Here is an 18855-nt window from a genome sequence, read left to right as displayed (position 1 = left end):
AAAAATACACTACTCGCTCCAGCGAGCCTCAGAATCCGGATTTCTCAAGGAGTTTGTTTTCTTTCCAATCTAGGATTAATTTTGGTTCTCTATAAATACTTGGATTTCTCCCAAAACTAAGGGATTGATTGAACTCCTCCAGATCTTCTTTTTGGTTCTTAAGGATTATATTTGGGGATATTTTGTTAGTTTTCTTTGATGTTTTATTGAGTATTCAACTCATGGTTTAAAGAGAGTACATCAAAGGTTGTGTTTTGTTCTACAAAAGAGAGAGTTGTTCTTCGGTGGATTCTGAAGAATTCGAGCCTGAAGCTTTGGTGGATTCCGGGGTGGCTCATCGTAAAGACAATTCCGAGGTGAAGACGGGGTTGGAAGAGACACATAGAGGTTGGTTCAATTAGGCGTGGATTCGCTAGGTAATTGAGAGTATACTTGTGTAATTCCTTTAAATCTTCTTAGTGGATTGTTTTGTGGCTGTTACCCGTGATTTTTTGATCACAGTTGGAGGTGTCCAATTGTGGTTTTTTCCACGTTAAATCGTTGTGTCTCTTTGTCTTGATTGTTTGATTGGGATTGTTATATTCTGCTTAAAATTGATACATAATCACAAATCAACATCTAGGGGATTTCTAAATTTTTCACTATCATATAAAATATACAACTCACTCAACACTATATTATGCATTTTTGTATATCCAAATTACTCTTATATAATTGCAATTTCAAATTTCAAATTTTAATTTTTTTAATTTTTTCCCTTCCACCTACATTCATTTAAATTTAAATTTAAAAAAATAAAAAATAAATTATCAATCATCTTTCATTTATGCACTCACATCGACTGTGTGCCTAGCACTGTACTGTGTACATATACATGACAATGAGTTTGCTGCCCCAAATATGAAATTGTAGTTATATTTTATACTTCAAAATAGAAAAGGCAGAGAGAAGTAAATGATTTTAAAAATAATCCAAAGATTGACTACGGTCTAATTTTCAAATTAAATCTTAGGTTAATCAGTTAGGGCTTTGTTTGGCAACAGTTTTTTTTTTTTTTTTTTTTTTTTGGGTAATAAAAAGTTTAGGCGAGGGAAAGCTACCCCAATCCAAGGTCTGGCAAGCTGCAGGCCTTAACGAGGATTTATAAATCGCCCATTAAGGAAGACTGCTAGCATGGGTATCGAACCTAAACTTTGAATTCTCACCAACTCAACCACCCTCCGTTGGCTTGGCAACAGTTATCAACAATAAAGAAAGCACCCAACCCAATGGACACGAAAGTAATTTCAACTTAAAAAGTAACAGATTTGTGAATTTTTGGTTGATCAAACGGTCTATTGGAATATGCATCTTTAATATGCATAAACTTTGCTTTTGCTTTTCTTGATAAAGCTAAAGATGAATCCACAATCAATACACAGTACAGTAAATAAACCAAAAGCAATTTCAAAAAAAGAAATTAAACCCAATGCCATTCCCATATCTAAAGCATCCAAAGACTTTCACTTTCTCTCTTCCTCTGTGTCTGTCACAACTCAGTTGAATTCTTTAAAATCACCGCCTTCTGAGTTCAACAAATCTTCCACTAATGGCTGCTTCTGAACCTGATATGAGACTCCTCTCCATCTTCTCTCTCCTCTTCATCTTCCTCACACCTTCTCATTCAATTCCTCTGCACAATCTGTCTCTTAAAAGGCAAGCTTCAATCCTAGTTTCTCTCAAACAATCATTTGGATCTCCAAACTCTTCTCTGAACACCTGGAATGTCTCAAACTACATGTCCTTCTGTTCTTGGACTGGCATCAAATGTGATACCAACAACAGATCAATTGTTTCGCTGGACATATCCAATTACAACATCTCCGGCTCTCTCTCCCCTGCCATCACCAATCTTCGTACCATTGTGAATCTTTCTCTATCCGGAAACATTTTCGCGGGAACTTTCCCACCCGAAATTCATAAGCTAAGCAGCCTTCAATTCCTCAACATTTCAAACAACATGTTCAATGGAAGTCTGAACTGGCAATTCTCTCTGTTGAAGGAGCTGTTGGTGCTCGATGCTTACAACAACGCCTTCTCTGGCTCGCTTCCATTGGGCGTCACTGAGCTTCCGAATCTGATGCATTTGGATTTTGGCGGGAATTACTTTTCCTGGAAAATCCCACCTAGCTATGGAAGCCTGGAAAAGCTCGATTTTCTCTCCCTCGCGGGGAACAATTTGGTCGGTTTCATACCCGGTCAGCTCGGGAACCTTACTAATCTGAAGAGGCTTCAATTGGGTTACTTCAATCAGTTCGAAGGTGGAATCCCATCTGAGCTTGGTAATCTGATCAACTTGGTTCATCTAGACCTTTCCAGTTGCGGCTTGAAAGGTCCGATTCCACCGGAATTGGGAAATCTTAACAATCTTGACACTCTGTTTCTACAAACAAATCAACTTTCCGGTTCAATCCCTCCCGAGTTAGGCAATCTAACAAGCTTAAAAATTCTTGATCTTTCAATCAACGGACTCACAGGCGAAATCCCAGTCGAGTTTGCGGCCCTCCACAAGCTCTCTGTTAGAATTTACCATCACCTACCACACACTTACCATCACCTACCACACACTCACCTACTACACTCACCTTCTCCTCACCTACCACCACCTAACCTACATCTATATAATCAATCAATTGTAACAGATCAAATAATCAATCAATAATATTCATCAATTTTAACATGGTATCAGAGCAGGTTTAGAACCTGATATTTTCGCTTCCCCGGCGGGCGGCAATCTCACCTTAGCCGCCCGCCGGACCTCAACCTATTCCGCTGATAAAATCAACAAAGATGTGTGCAACTGTAGTCATAAACCTGCAATTCTTTTTTGTCATAAATCTCCAAAGAAAAGTCCCTCAGCATCTGAGCTTTGTTGTTGCTCCCCGAGCTCACGCTCGCCGGAACCATACTCGACTTCTTCGACCCCGTCGTCCGCCACTGGCTCCGAACCACTCTCTGCCATCGCCGCCAGAACCCTCCACCGCCGGTACTTCAGCCCCCCGATGAATGAGTTGCAAGAGTAGAATGTGAAATACCCTGTTGGTTTTGCCCTTTTGAAATAGCAAAAGAACTGACACCTTATATAACTTCCTTACCACAATATGTATCAGAAATATCAAATGCTTTCTGGTTGTTAATCTCATGCTCCTGATTACCTCTGCATGTTGAATGGAAGTTCAAAGCAGGAGTGCATGTTTGCTGGAACATTAACACCGAAGAAGGCGATGATGATTGTAATGATGGTGTGGACGAGCGCAGACAAGCATTATGCCCCTGCATCAGGACAGACCATCCACTCCCAGAGCTTGAAGATGGAACACCGTCAGTGATTCCTTGGTCCTGGTTTTCCTGCACTTTGTTAGCAGCCGGGCCTCTTTTTTAGTTTTTTTCTCTTCGGGCCAGAGCGAAATATATTATCTATATTTTTTTTTATTCTCCACTATTCTCCCACCACACTATCTTTTCTTTCTTTTCTTTCTTTTATGTTCACAGTTGGGCCACGTGCTTCTCTTCTCTTCTTTTCTTTCTTTTCTTTTCTTTTTATTTATTTCTTTCTGATTTTGGTTCTACCACCGCCCAACTTTTGTCCCCCTCTTTCCATTTCTTTATTTTTTATTTTTATTTTTATTTTTTTATTTTATTTTATTTATTTTTTTTATTTACTCCATTCCAACTCCCTCTTTTCCAACTCCATTTTTTTCTTTATTTTCTCCACCCCATCTTTCCTTTTTGATTTCCCATATATTTTTTCTTATTTTTTCTTTATTTTTCTTTCACAATATTTTTACTCTTTTTCCAATTCCATTCATACCATATAGCTTTGCACACCAAACTCCTTTTATTCATATCGGGATCAACCCCGATCCACATTTTACACAAAAAAAAAAAAAAAAAAAAATCACAACAACCACAGCTTTGTTTTATTTTCTGCAGACGGCCACCCACCGACCTACTCTGCCACCGGTCTCTTCTTTTTGCCTCCGTCCTGGGCGGCCCTTGACGGTACTGCCTCCGTGCTTCCTCGACCACCAAGCCAGTTGCCTCCTCCCTGCTCCTCCACTCCCGCATCTGGTGGCCCTCCAAATCGGAACATCACGGTGGCCTTCCGCTTCAGCTCCTTGTTTTCTGCCCTTAGCCCGCTTATCTCTGCTCGCGCATCCTTATACATGCGTTGGAGCAGAGCCAACTGGGAGTTTAAATGCTGCACCTCATTTGTCCTACTCTGCAGCCGGTTCGACAAGTTTGTGACCGCCGTCATGCTTTCCACACATGCCTTCAAAGTATACTGATTGGCCTCCACATCCGACTGCCCTGCCATTCTTTGCTCCACAGCCCGCATCGGAAAGTTCAACGGAGCAAACTCCGGGGCGCTTGGTTGAGTTTCCAGTGCCACCGCACCAGTTCTCTCTCTCGTTGACTCGTTGAGGTCGGGAAAGAGGGTGAGCAGCCCGCGCGAAGACGATGAAGCCATTTTCTAGGCACCAGAGTGTTACTCAGAAATCTCTCTCAGAAAACAGAGTGTTACAGAATCTCTCTCAGAACTCTCTCTCAGAATATCTCTCGCAGTTTTTTTGCCTCAGCCTCAGCCTCCGTCTTATAGCCGAGGCAGCCACGCGCATCGCGCGCCTCTTACCACCAGCCGACAAACGGGCGCGCCAACCAAGGCACTCACGTGCCTCGCCATGATGAATCCGGCACACCTTTTGATGAATTGAGCTCGCCTTTTGATGGCACGCCTTTTGACAAAATTGGGCACACCTTTTGAGGGTGCAACTTTTACAATGGTCCGACATGACCCTATAAACTGTCCCGACATTGATTCCGGTTAGCATCTTCAACGGTCCGACATGACCCTATAAACTGTCCCGACATTGATTCCGGTTAGCATACAGTGTCCTCTACAACGTTATGACACCCCCATCCAGTGTCCTCTACAACGTTATGACACCACCATACAGTGTCCTCTACACCGTTATGACACCACCATTCAGTGTCCTCTACACCGTTATGACACCACCATCCAGTGTCCTCTACACCGTTATGGCACACCCATCCAGTGTCCTCTACCACGTTATGGCACCACCTTTCAGTATCTTCACCAACGGTCTGACACGACCATACAGTGTCTCCTATTTTTTATTTTTTATTTTTATTTTTTTTTATTTTTCTGTATTTTCTTGTTTTGTTCCTCTCTCCAAACTCAAGTTGGTTAGTTTCTATCCTCCTTGAGTTTGCGGGGGGCTGTTAGAATTTACCATCACCTACCACACACTTACCATCACCTACCACACACTCACCTACTACACTCACCTTCTCCTCACCTACCACCACCTAACCTACATCTATATAATCAATCAATTGTAACAGATCAAATAATCAATCAATAATATTCATCAATTTTAACACTCTCCCTCTTGAACCTGTTCATCAACAAGTTCCATGGGGAGATTCCTCGTGCCATCGCTGAGCTGCCCAATTTGGAAGTCCTAAACCTCTGGCAGAACAATTTCACCAGTTCAATCCCATCGGAGCTTGGACAGAACGGTAAATTGATAGAACTTGATCTTTCAACCAATAAGCTCACTGGATTAGTACCCAAATTTCTCTGTTCTGGAAGGAGTCTCAAAATCTTGATCCTGCTCAACAATTTTCTGTTTGGTCCTCTACCAGATGACTTGGGAAAATGCGATTCGCTGTCAAGAGTTCGGTTGGGGCAGAATTATCTGAGTGGTTCGATACCAAACGGGTTTTTGTACTTGCCTGAGCTGTCACTCATGGAACTGCAGAACAATTACCTCACCGGACTATTTGAGGAAGAGAGGAGCAAGGTGGCTTCAAAACTTTCCCAGCTGAATCTATCGAACAATCGCTTATCGGGTTCTCTTCCTGCTTCTGTTGGAAATTTTTCGAGCTTGAAGATTCTTCTGTTGAATGGAAACCGATTCACGGGAAATATTCCATCCGATACAGGGCGATTGAAGAACATTTTAAAGTTAGATATGAGCAGAAACAACTTCTCTGGTGAAATTCCTCCTGAGATTGGTAATTGTCTTTTGCTGACTTACTTAGATTTGAGCCAAAACCAACTCTCAGGTCCAATCCCAGTTCAAATTGCTCAAATTCACATAATGAATTACCTCAACATCTCATGGAACCAATTGAACCAGAGCCTTCCCAAGGAAATTGGGTCCATGAAAAGCCTAACATCAGCAGATTTCTCCCACAACAACTTTTCCGGCTCGATACCCCAAACTGGACAATTTTCAGTCTTCAATTCAACCTCCTTCCTCTACAACCCTCTCCTCTGCGGATCATACTCAAACCCGTGCAACGATTCATCAACCTCACCACCACAGGTCATCAACCAAAACAGCAAAAAATCCAAAGTCCCAGGTAAATACAAGCTCGTTTTCGTTCTGGGACTTCTAGCTTGTTCATTAATGTTTGTTATATTGGCAATCATGAAAACCCGAAAGTCACTAAAGAATTCGAATTCATGGAAGCTGACAGCATTCCAAAAACTGGGATTTGGGAGTGAGGACATATTGGAATGCTTGAAGGACAACAATGTGATTGGGAGAGGTGGAGCGGGAATTGTTTACAAAGGAACAATGCCGAATGGAGAGGAAGTAGCGGTGAAGAAACTGTTGGGGATAGGAAAAGGGTCTTCTCACGACGACAATGGTCTCTCCGCGGAGATACAGACACTAGGTCAGATTCGACATAGGAATATTGTTCGATTGCTGGGATTTTGTTCGAACAGAGAGACTAATTTGCTGGTTTATGAGTTCCTGCCGAATGGGAGTTTAGGGGAGGTGCTTCATGGCAAGAGAGGAGGGTACCTGAAGTGGGAGACAAGGGTGAAGATAGCAGTGGAGGCGGCGAAAGGGCTGAGTTACTTACACCATGATTGCAGTCCATTGATAATTCATAGAGATGTGAAGTCAAACAATATATTGCTGGGCTCAGAGTTTGAAGCTCATGTAGCTGATTTTGGACTGGCTAAGTTCTTGCAGGACACTGGAACTTCAGAGTGCATGTCTGCAATTGCTGGTTCTTATGGATATATTGCTCCAGGTAATTGTTTTAGGAATTAAAACAACATGTTTCAATACTCAAATTATGTTTATTCTCATTTGGTGTCTATTTTTGTTGCCAAAAAATTATGAACGGTTCACAAAATTTTCTATATTCTGATAACAAATGATGTAGTTTTCATTTGTTTCGAAAACAAGTTTCCATTCTTTCCTCCCACTCAATCCCAACCCCTTCGACCACCACCACTCACCACTGCTGGTGACCTTTTCCGATCACCTTTGCTAGTGACCTCTTCTGGCTACCACCTCCCGTCTGAAACCACCTGCTGCCACCTTTGATCACCACCACTTCCCGTTGACAGCTACCTTTAATCACCCTCTCACTTGTTTTCAAAACATGTTTTTAAAACGTGTGTATCAAACATACATTTCTTCCCTTATTTTCTTAACTATTAGACACAAAGGCAGTGGAATTGCATTAATAGATACATGTGAAGTCCATTCATTTGTGTCTAATAATAAGAAAATTTGATTAAAAAAAAAAACCTATTTATTATGTATTGCATTACTCAAACTGTGAATGTTACCAAGTTGTAGTAATAAATAATTTTTAGGTTTAGCTATTGGTCAACATTGTTAACAAGCTGGTCATTTTGGCTTGAGGATTTTTTTTTTCCCCATTAAACAAGAGTTTTTCACCTTTTTTTTTTCTTCCTCTGGTGAACTGACTCAGCCACCTGAGTCATGGATTGAGTCACTGATTCTGAATTTTATCATCTTCTTCATTTCCATGACTAAGAAGTATATACTATTCTTTGGACCAAAGTGGAAAGTAGAGTAATGGGGAGTCCAAGAATGGTAACACCACCACTAACATAAAGGAAAATTCTCTTTCAGCTTTTTCTTTTACTCCCTCACACTTATGCCTGGTGAACTTTTTCTTTTCCTGGAAACCACAATCCCAGTTTCTTTCAGACCAATCAGAGTTGCCTTTTTGACTCAAACTCAGAACATATTACAGAAAAACAAACAAAAGAACATAAATCCAACGCTTAACTTAAGAATCTTGATTGGGATCTAGGCTTTACTTTTCCTAAGCCCTAGAAAGTGAAATATGAGTATGGAATACAGACCTAAAGCACAATTTAGTTCTTTTTATTTAATGAGTTGGAATTCTCTGTTATCAATGACAAAAGTTAGTAGTGGACAATTTGCATAATTTCACTCAATATTCACCACAGAACCTTTTTTTTTTCTTTTCCTTTCGTTTTTCCCCCTAAAATTAAGAAATTTCTTCCTACTGCAATTGTAGTCAAATTTACATTGACTCGAATACGGGTATTGGGGTGCAGGTAAGAATCTACTAGTCAAATTCTTCTAATTCCATGTCTAAGGATATGGGACATTGGGAATACAAAATGCTATACTTCTCTTAATTTCGAGAGTAAAATAGGGTTCACAAGGTGTCAATTCATAGGGTTTTTCAATCATAATTTTGGAATTTTATAAATTGTTATATGGTGAAATCAATTACTAAATACCTTAATCAGATGAGCGTTATACATGTTAAAAGAGTTCATGTGATATAGATCATAGATAAGAGTAAGCCTTATCTAACACTTTGTTCACGTGACAGAATACGCATACACATTGAAAGTTGACGAGAAGAGCGACGTTTACAGCTTCGGGGTGGTACTTTTAGAGCTCATAACAGGCCGGAGACCTGTGGGCAATTTCGGAGAAGAAGGGTTGGACATTGTCCAATGGACCAAGATGGAAACAAATTGGAGCAAAGAAGGAGTAGTAAAGATCCTAGATGAGAGACTGAAAAATGTTCCATTAGATGAAGCAATGCAAGTCTTCTTTGTTGCAATGTTGTGTGTTGAAGAGCACAGTGTGGAGAGGCCAACAATGAGGGAAGTTGTTCAGATGCTTGCACAAGCCAAACAACCCAATACCTTTCACTTGAATTAATGACTTCATCAAAAAGCCCTGCCAATGGGTCGGGTTTGAATTGGATCCGGTTTAATCCATCGGGTCATGTTAATTTCATAATTCTCAGCAATTTTGTGGGAATTATATAGTTGACACCTCATAGTTGATGCTCCAATTAATTAGTCCAGTAATGGTTTGAGGTTTGAGAGAGCAACTGTACTTGAGCTTTAGAGATCCAGAGGTAACATTATAGATAACCCATCAATGTTACAGCATTAATCAAAATTAATCAATGAGAAAGTACTATGAATCCTATTATTTTTATTAGAGATGGACTATCTAAATTCGTTTCGTTTTAAATTGAAAACCAACTTATGATATATGCCAACTTAGATGAGGTTTTATTTTGTGAATATTCTAAAAAATTAAACTATTCATAAGAATATTTAACTTTCTAAATTATTTATCAAATTGACTTTTTAAAATAACAAGTTCAAAATGTGATTTCACTATGATGCGATTCCATATTGACATGACACGCGTCTGCAACACCAATGGGTCATGTTAATATGAAATCGCAAGTTTAAGATACGATTTTACCATGAAATTACATTTTGAAACTGCGATTTTACGATAAAATCATAGTTTGAACTTGCATTTTTTAAAAAGTAAGTTATTTTGCTAAATAGTTTGAAAAGTGAGTTATTTGGATAAATAGTTTGATTTTTTGAAATATTTAAAAATAAATGAAAAAAAAAAAGCCCACTGTTTGTACCAAGAACTAGCCCAACTTAGATGTGGCGTGCCAACATTTATTTAGCCCAAGAACCCACTTTAATAAAAACAAATTTTAAAAAAATGAAGCCCAAGTCTACCTTGGAAAGAAGCAACTACGGCCCAAGTAAAAATACCACAGCCACGCACGTAATGAGTACTGGAGTAACCAATTTAACTACTTTTACAGCTAGTTCAAACAGTTTAATTGAATATTGATTATTACATATTTAAATTATATTTATTTTTAAAATAATGGATGGCCTATTTTTCAAAATCATACTTGTAATTAATTTTTATAAAACAAATGTGATATTAATATGTTTTTATTGATATCTGGTCAATCTAAAAATTTTCATGGATGATCCGTTTAAGATCAAATGAATGATTTAGACCACAAAAGACAAAGTCGGGATGGGCATAAAAGGCTTCCAACTTGGACTGGAGGCAAGGATCCTATCACTTATTTACATTTAAGGGTGTTTTGGAAAAATAATTAAAAGTTAATTTTTTGACTATTTTGATTTTTTGACTTTTTTATGTGAGAGATGAAGTGGGTTAAAAGTTGAAAAGTGATTTTTAATTCACTTTTCAAAATGAGCCTTAGTGTATTTTCTCTCTTTTTTGCAAACAAATATATATATTTATATATATTTATCTTAAAATATGAAATAATAATAATTTAAATCAATAATTGTATTTTTATTTAAAATAATTTTTGATATATTTATGAGAAAATTGTACCATCTTTTAATTTCAATTGACCTAATGTTAATACACATCTTTTTTTAAATTATTTTGGCTACACATTGCCTGGAAAGCAGGAATTTAATAAATGATGAGAGAGACACAAGGCAAAAGAGAAACAAACCTGGAGTTTCTTTTATCAGTAATGGTTTAGAGTTCTAAATAATGAGCTCTAAATTCACCACTAGTAAGGTGGAAAATAAAAAAAAAAAAACAAACAAACAAACAAGGCACAGCACACGCTGTGACAGTGGGTACATCATTAATAATAAGTCTAATTAGTGATTTCAAATATTGTTGTTCTTTTATATAGTGGGTCGTATGAACAAACCCAGTGGCCCATTGTTACACAAAATTTAAAAAAGAAAAAAGAAAATGAGTGGCTTTGAAGGTGTCTTAGTTAAATTAAAATTAATCTTTTTGGGTATGATTGATTCAGTGAAAAACGAAAACATTTTTCATGAGTTGGAAAGGATGGTGACTGCTCCCCCACCTCAGACACAACAATGTGAAATGTCAGCGCAATTTTCTCTTCCATTCTGGGTATGGATCCTCTATTCCATTCTTCTCTCTTCTTTTGTTTTAAATTTGAAAAATTACTATTTATTATTAGTTTTATTTTTCCATTTTGTAATAGAATTATGTTTATATATGTAAGACTCACTACATTTAAAAAAATAATTAGACTTGTCACTCACGCTACATCTCTTTAATTTGTCCACTTAATTTTACTCTCAATGATGTGGTTAAGCAGTTCCACACCCCTTCTCTCATCTTTAATCTCCTTTAATGACACATCATTATGGGTGAAATTGAAAGGGAAAAATTAAGAAGAAGAATTATCTTTCTAGATTTATATGCTACTAGGGAAATCACATTGGAGATGAGGTGATTTCATGAATTATTCTGCAATATATAGTAATTCATTTTAAATTCTCTCTCTATTTCAAGGTGAAAAATGTTTCATACATACAATTATCTTATATGACTATGCATTATGATTATTTATTTATTGAAAAATTGCAATGATCCTAACATCACTAATCTTTGACTTTGACCAATTTTCTTATCCATGTGGAAGGGGAATACAGGCAACCAAAATAATATATATAAATAAATCAAATAGAAATTAAAAGAGTTCACTTTTATATTTTTTTGTGCACTTTAATCATATGATATGATAAAAACCTTAAGATATTATCGTATAATTAGAAATTGAGAGGAGTAAAGATATTCAATGCTAAGAAATTCAATGCCGCTTTTTTTAAATGTGATTTATGTTACACTTTTGGTCTTGTTTGGCATACAATACTTTTAGTTTAAAAGTCAAAAAGTTATTAAAAAAATTAAAAAGCTTATAATTTATATCAAAAAGTCAAAAATTTTATTTTTTCTTATTTTTTACACATGTTTTCATAAAAAATTAAAAAATCATTTCAAACATATTAATTTTTTTTACCTCATATTTTAGTCAAAAAATAAAAAAATTACTAAAATAACATATTTTTAAATGAGGCCTTAGAATGAATTATAATCATATAATTAATTTTTAGTTGTTTATTTATGTGAATTTAACAATTGTGTTACACAAATTATGAAAAAATGAACTCATTAATCAAATATCTAGATTGTATATTTATGGAGTAAATATTGTTCACAAAAAATTTAATGTAAAATTTTACTAATGAATTAATGTTGACCCAGACTTGTTTTTGACAATTAACTAAAATAATTAAAAATTTAATACAATAATCAATTATTCTCTATTTTTTTTATATCTTTTTATTTAAAAGACTTAAAAATAAATTAAAATAATTGATTTCTAAAACTAAACAAAATCATATGCCTAAAACTAAAAAAAAAAACTTACAAAACAAACTCACTTCACAAACATCTTATGTTCGCACACGTGAATAAAGGGAGAGACAAGGGACAAACTGTAACTTAAATAAATGAAACTGTCAGGAGAGAGAGAGAGAGAGAGAGAGATATAGGACAAACAAACTGCAAAACAAACAACTGAAAGTCTGAAACTGCGGCACAACCATTTTATTTTACAACAATGATAGGTAATTTGAAAATTATGACATTTAAAATATTGAAAATGATATTTTTTTAAGTATAAAATGACATTATTTTGACACATTTAAATTATTTGAGTTACAAAAATTCGAATCACTAAATATTTTCTTTTTTTTTCCTTTGAAAGAAAATACCGAGATAGAAAAAGGTAGAAAAAATTGAGGGCTCTCATTTCCAGTTCAAAAATACGAGGATTACAAATTCACTGAAACCCAACAATACACACATAATGAACATCAAATCTTTCGAAACCCAAGAAAACAAATTATATCACAAATAACAAAACAAAAACAAAAACGAAAAAAACAAAAACAAAAACAAATCACAATATCTAAAGTCTAGAGAATAATAAAGAATAACAAATCATTTTTTTCCCCATCTCTACATATATGAACTTGTACACAAAGTTCTTTGTTCCTTGCTCAAATTGGTCAAGGCTTGGGTGGCTCAGCCGCCACCTGCTCTTCCACTTTTGGTGGCTCCGAGGTGGTCGGAGGTGGCTCTGCCACTGCCGGTTCACCCTCGGCCACCACAGCAACCACCTCTTCCTTCTTTCCCTCTTCAACCACTATCTCTTTGCCACCTGTTTCTTCTGCCACTGCTGCCGAGGTTTCCGGTGGTGGCTCCTCCGCTTTCTCCTCCGTGACTATGAATGTTGACACCTTCTCAAACACAAAGAAAATTGGTCCCGGAAGCAAAGTTGGCCCAAATTTTGAAGATGCTTCACAAATTGCTTTTGATCCAGGAAACTCTTCAATCCCAGCAATATTAATTACAAAAAAGAAGTTAGATAAAATCATTTAAGCTGACACATGAAAAATAAATAAAGAACTAAAATCCATATTTTTTTGGCACAACATATAAGCTGACATATTTTTTTATAAAGAATTTTCTTAATTTTGAATTTTTTTTAAAAAAACATTTTAGATTCTTTTAGAATAAATGATCCTAATTTTAAAAAAAAATAAATTTGAAAAAATCTACTAAAAATAAAAATAAACTAATATTTTCAAACCTATGAGAAGGAGCAAAATTTAAAAAAAATAAAATAAAAAGAAGAAACAAGAAGTGCACACCTCCTTTGGCACAACTTATATGGTGAAATATTTTTTCAGCATATTTTTTCCTTTAATGATTTTTTTAAAAGTTTTTTTTTAAAAAAAATTAAAAATTAAAAAATATTGAAAACAAACAACTATTAAAATGAAAAAAAAAAACCTAAAAATATTGACTTATTACTGATTTATATTTTTGAAGATATTGACCGATTTTTAAAAAAAAATGACTCAAATTTTTAAAAATTCAATAAAAATAAAATAAAAAGTCAATTTATAAGCTGCAATCAAAGGAGAAAAAATGAAGCAGAGGAGGATGAAGGTACCGATTTTAACGAGCTCGTCGAGCAACTTTTGAACTCCGGCGGAGTGCTTCTTTAGGCCTGCATCCTTCGGTTCCTTAACCAAAGCCTTTTTTTATTTTTTATTTTTTATTTTTTTTAGAAATACAGAGAAGTTAGTTCAAAATACACATGAATATGTACAAGTGTTTGGTTTGTATATACATATATATAGAAATTGTTTTTTTGTATATGTAGTTTCTTTATGGCTTTTTGGATCTGAAAAAGTTTTATGAATACAGAAATCAATTTTTGTGTAAGTAGAAGAACTGTTTAGATGTTTTCATGATAGGTGTTTTTTGATTGAAGAAAGGAAAAAGAAAAAGAAAAAAGAAAAGAAAAGAAAAGAAAAACAAAGAAGAAGAAGGTGGTTTTTACCTTGATCTCAGTTGATGAAGCCTCGTAGATTTCAATAACTTTAGGTTGGAGCTCAGTCTTCTTCTCTTCAAACTCCTTGCTGTACTCTTCCTGAGTTTACTTGGCAAGTTAGAACTTTTGATTGTGTTCTTATTTTCAATATTTTTTATTTTTATTTTTTTCATGTTTTCAAAGACAAAAAATTATAAAAAAAAAAAAAAGTTCGTTTCTAGTTTAAGGAGAAAACAATTTTTGTATTTTGTATTTTTTTTTAAAACGGTTTGGAAACGTTTTGCCAAACTTGTGTTTTTAACAAAATAAAAATTGAAAACAGAAAAAGGAATATACAAACAAACAGGCCAACAACACACACATGATTAATTAAAAAAACCACGGAAGAACTTTGTTGTAAAGTGGAAAAGAAAAGAAATAGAAGATAAACCTTAGAGTCATCGAAGGTCTTGCAAACTTCAGCAGCAGCAGCCTTCTTGGTACTGTTCTTGTCGAAAACTTTCTTGATCTTTGGTAGAACCTTTGTTTTCCAGTAATCCATGATACGATCTTATCTCCTTTTTCAATCTACTCACCAACCCAAAAAATTAAAATAACAACAAAAAAAAAAACCCAGATTAATATTTCTTCAATATATGTTTTTTTTTTTTAAATTCAAGGTTGTTTAAACAAACATATATAGATGAAGAAGTTGATGAGAAAGAATATCTATCTTTTTTTCGAGAAACTTACTTCGATATGTTCTGCTATGTGGCTATGTGTTGTCTCGCGATCAAAGAGAAAGAGAGACTTGTTTTGTAGCCAATCTGTGCTTCCAAATCAAGCCAAAATGTAAGGGCTTTCTTCAAGCTTTTGAGCTTGTCCTCACAATAGAGACGTGCTCCAGACCAAATGACCCATTATGTGGACACTTAATTACATTAAATACCCACTTAAAATGACCCCTTTACCCCTCCTCCTCTGTCGCCATTCTTCAAGCCTTTTGAGCTAAACACGGGAATGTCTTCTAGCCTTAATTACATCAAATGTGTTCTATATCCTTTCATACATTATTTTGTGAACCCTATTTTGGGTCTAGAATCACTTTGGGTCCACAACAATGATTTGTATTGTTTATATCTTGTTTGGGAAGTAGATTGACTTTTTGATTATTTTAGTCGGAATAAAGTAGATTGACTTTTTGATTATTTTAGTCGGAATAAATTTTTTGACTTTTTTAACTTTTGTAAGAGAAAAAATGAAATAATTATGAGTTGGATGTGACATTTTGTCATATTTAACTAAAATAATCTATTTTGTTTTATATGACTATTTTAGTTCCAAAAGGTATCCCAAACAAGCGCTTAAACTCTATAGGGAAAATTGTTTGTCTAAAAAATTAATTTTATCGGATTTTGATAAATTGATGAACAAATTATATTTTGTTTTATAAAATGAATAATTTAAGTTCAAACTTATAGTTGACATCTACTTTTAAAAATAAAGGGTAAATTACAAATACACCCCCTAAGGTTTACTTAAAATACAGATTGTCTCTATGATTTGAAAAATTACAAATACCCCCTTGTCAGATTTTTTTCATTTACAGAATTAATTAAAAAAAAAAAAATTCATAATTGCTCTCCTATACAATAATAAAATTATTTAAATTATTAATTGAAATATATTTTTAAGATCATTAAAAATTATTAATTGACTTGATGATTTATTAATAAAAGGAGCGATTTGTTATGAAATTGAAAACCTCAAGGGGTGAAATGTAATTTCTAGAAATACAGGGGTAATTCGTATTTTAATCAAATTTTAAGGGGTATATTTACAATTTATCCAAAAATAAAATATAAATTTTTTTTGTGTGTCTAGTGATATCCGATGAAATTATGTTTAGACTATTGCTATTCGGGTTAAAAGTTAAACCCATTTTCTAAATTTAGTGATATGTTAAGAAGATAAATAGTTGATAATTAAATATTTTTTAATTATCAATTAATTATATTCTTGACACATCACTAAATTTATAAGACTCATGAAATAGAATATGAAAAGATATGGATGATAGTGGTATATGGAAGAGATCCGTTCTCGCAAAACACATAAGGTATGTGTGATGGAATTTCTATCAAATTGAAGGTTAATTATCATAAAATAAAAATTAAAAGCATATAAACACCGTGGCATGAATTTAAAAAAAAAAAAAAAAAAATTAGTAACACAATAAATTGCTCCATGACATGACCAAATAAGACATTAGGGGGCCCCTTAACTACAGGAAATAACCATACAAAAAGACTTTTTTACCCCTCATGATCTGTCGGTTTGTGCAACTGAAGTTTAGATATAGCCATGCAGGGCCACAAGGGGTCCTCGTTGTGAGTTAGCATTGATTGAATTAATTAATTTAGTATTATTAGTATTATTATTTCAAATGATTCCAATCAAGTAGAGGATTGATTCCGTAAATAGGTAGGGAATCTAAGGGGTAGAATGAGAAAAAGGTTAGGTGACAGCTGGCAATCACCTGAGTCATAGGTGGCGATATCAGGTTGTGGGACCCAATCAAACCTTTGGATACTGATCTGTAATGTAGTGTGTGTTTTCAACACTAATGCCACAAATTCATATTTTTAATTTAGAAATTTATTCAAAAATATTCACTATGTTGTTTTCAATTTTTTAAAAATATTTTTCAAAAAATTTTATTTTCTTATTTTTCATATTTTTTTGTTTTTATTAAATTTTTTTAATATTTTAAGTTATTTTTTTTAATTTTTAGACACACTTGACATAAATACATTTAAAAAGTATAATTTTCGTGAAAAAGTCTTTTAAAAATTTACTAAATAACAAAATACAAAAAAAAAAAATTCGGTATATTTTTCATATTTTTGTGTATTTATTAATTTTTTAAAATATCTTTTCACAAATATTTTATTTTTTAGATACATCTAAGTGAGATGCATATAAAAAAAAATACTTAAAATTTTAAAAATATTCACTAAAAATAAAAAATACGAAAAATAAAAAATTTAATTTTTAAAAAATTGAAACCAAACATACTGATTATTGTGCGATTTAAATTTATTTAATCAATAAATTTTAAAATATAATAATTGAATTTCAACCACAAAATACCATTCTAATAAATTTATGAGTAATTTTTTGGGTATTAGGTCTCGTTGTTCAACTATACATTTTAGTAAAAAAAAAATTAAAAAGTTATTATAAGTTATCACATCACTCTCTCTATTTTTCTAGACATTTTTTCATAAAAAAATTAAAAAATATTAAAATAACCTATTTCCAAATGAGAACTTAATTTTAGTATTTTTTAAAAGGCGCAATACATAAAGAAGGTTTTTTACTTCTTTTTTTTATTATTATTTTATCATTATACATAAAGTTATAGGTTTGTATTTATTAATACGAATCTCATTATCTTTGTAATGGTAAGAAAATCAGGTGAAGATTTTATTTATCTATAATATTACTCATTTTTTAATTGACTTGATTTTTGTATGTCTTACTTTCGTAAAAAAAATTGATTTTTTTTTCATAATTATTTACCCGCAGGACAAAAAATTAACAATTTAGATACCGAAAATACACAATGTAGTCCACCAAATAGGCAATAGACAAGTTTTTTTTTTTTTTGATGAAGAATCTCCCCTAAGGTAGAATCACATCATAGTGAATATTTGTAATTATTTATCAATTAAAGATTGGACAAAACAACCAAAGGAATTAAGGCCTCATTTGGTAACATGTTTTTTTTAGTAACTTTTTAATTTTTTGACTAAAATATGATATAAAAAAATTAGTATGTCTAGAATGATTTTTTTATTTTTTTTTTTATGAAAAGAGGTGCAACAAGTAGAGAAAAAGTAAAATTTTTGACTTTTTAGTATAGGTCCAACTTTTTAATTTTTTTAATAATTTTTTGATTTTTAAATTAAAAAGTGATGTTGGCAAACAAGACCTAAGACTAAGATATCTTAATTTACTATTTATTCTAAAGTAAACAAGTTTACAATTGATTCTCTTTCTTTTGATAAACAATTATAAACTTGCTTACTTGATTACCCTTAATATTACTTGTGGTGTAATTTAATTTAATATATTATATATATAATTTTTTTTGGTTTGTATGCGTTGGATGGAACAAAGCTTGGGCTTCACAAGTTTATCTATCACGTGGCTTCGCTGGAAGAAACAAACAATCAAGCCCGCCATTTAAGGACCAATCATATGGCTTGTTATTGTAAATAAAATTAGCCAGCTGGCATTTCTACGACGATCCACCGATATGGGCCCACACATATAATGTAGAGATAAGGGTTGGTGATAAGCACCCCCTCCATCCCTTGATGGGTTGTTGTGTTGTGTTGTATTGTGTTGTGTGTTGAACATGATAGATACATAGATTGTATTTGTTGATTCCTTCATTTCCATTCATTCCAATCCAAAGATTGATTTATT

At 33.7% G+C, this 18855-nt stretch overlaps 2 protein-coding genes across 2 annotated transcripts; one reads left to right on the top strand and one right to left on the bottom strand.

The window, feature by feature from the left end:
• The first annotated feature begins 1455 nt into the window (after positions 1–1455).
• Positions 1456–9340, top strand: LOC114291291 (uncharacterized). The gene is made up of 3 exons (XM_082888529.1): positions 1456–2535; positions 5426–7116; positions 8713–9340. The coding sequence occupies exons 1-3, from the start codon at positions 1589–1591 to the stop codon at positions 9048–9050; spliced, it is 2976 nt and encodes a 991-aa protein (XP_082744655.1). The 5' UTR covers positions 1456–1588; the 3' UTR covers positions 9051–9340.
• Positions 9341–12767: 3427 nt separating this feature from the next.
• Positions 12768–15466, bottom strand: LOC114291301 (plasma membrane-associated cation-binding protein 1). The gene is made up of 5 exons (XM_028235361.2): positions 15112–15466; positions 14810–14946; positions 14389–14478; positions 13996–14080; positions 12768–13365 (listed from the first exon to the last, which is right to left on the bottom strand). Exons 2-5 carry the CDS (start codon positions 14918–14920, stop codon positions 13046–13048), a joined length of 606 nt encoding a protein of 201 aa, XP_028091162.2. The 5' UTR covers positions 14921–14946; positions 15112–15466; the 3' UTR covers positions 12768–13045.
• Positions 15467–18855: the final 3389 nt, after the last annotated feature.

Source organism: Camellia sinensis, chromosome 9, assembly GCF_055761805.1.
Source record: "Camellia sinensis isolate YWXY chromosome 9, ASM5576180v1, whole genome shotgun sequence".
Classification (NCBI taxonomy): Eukaryota; Viridiplantae; Streptophyta; class Magnoliopsida; order Ericales; family Theaceae; genus Camellia; species Camellia sinensis.
Note: the sequence above shows the minus strand (reverse complement) of the source record. Positions and strands in the feature narration are given on the sequence as shown.

Bases quoted from the DNA above. Each gene is read 5' to 3' on its own strand.
- LOC114291291 (XM_082888529.1), top strand. From the start codon at position 1,589: ATGGCTGCTTCTGAACCTGATATGAGACTCCTCTCCATCTTCTCTCTC. The intron at 2,536-5,425 runs TGCGGCCCTCCA...AATCAATCAATA, and splicing joins GGCGAAATCCCAGTCGAGTT to ATATTCATCAATTTTAACAC. The intron at 7,117-8,712 runs GTAATTGTTTTA...TTCACGTGACAG, and splicing joins TTATGGATATATTGCTCCAG to AATACGCATACACATTGAAA.
- LOC114291301 (XM_028235361.2), bottom strand. From the start codon at position 14,920: ATGGATTACTGGAAAACAAAGGTTCTACCAAAGATCAAGAAAGTTTTC. The intron at 14,479-14,809 runs GTTTATCTTCTA...AAGTAAACTCAG, and splicing joins AGACCTTCGATGACTCTAAG to GAAGAGTACAGCAAGGAGTT. The intron at 14,081-14,388 runs GTAAAAACCACC...AAATAAAAAAAG, and splicing joins CTTCATCAACTGAGATCAAG to GCTTTGGTTAAGGAACCGAA.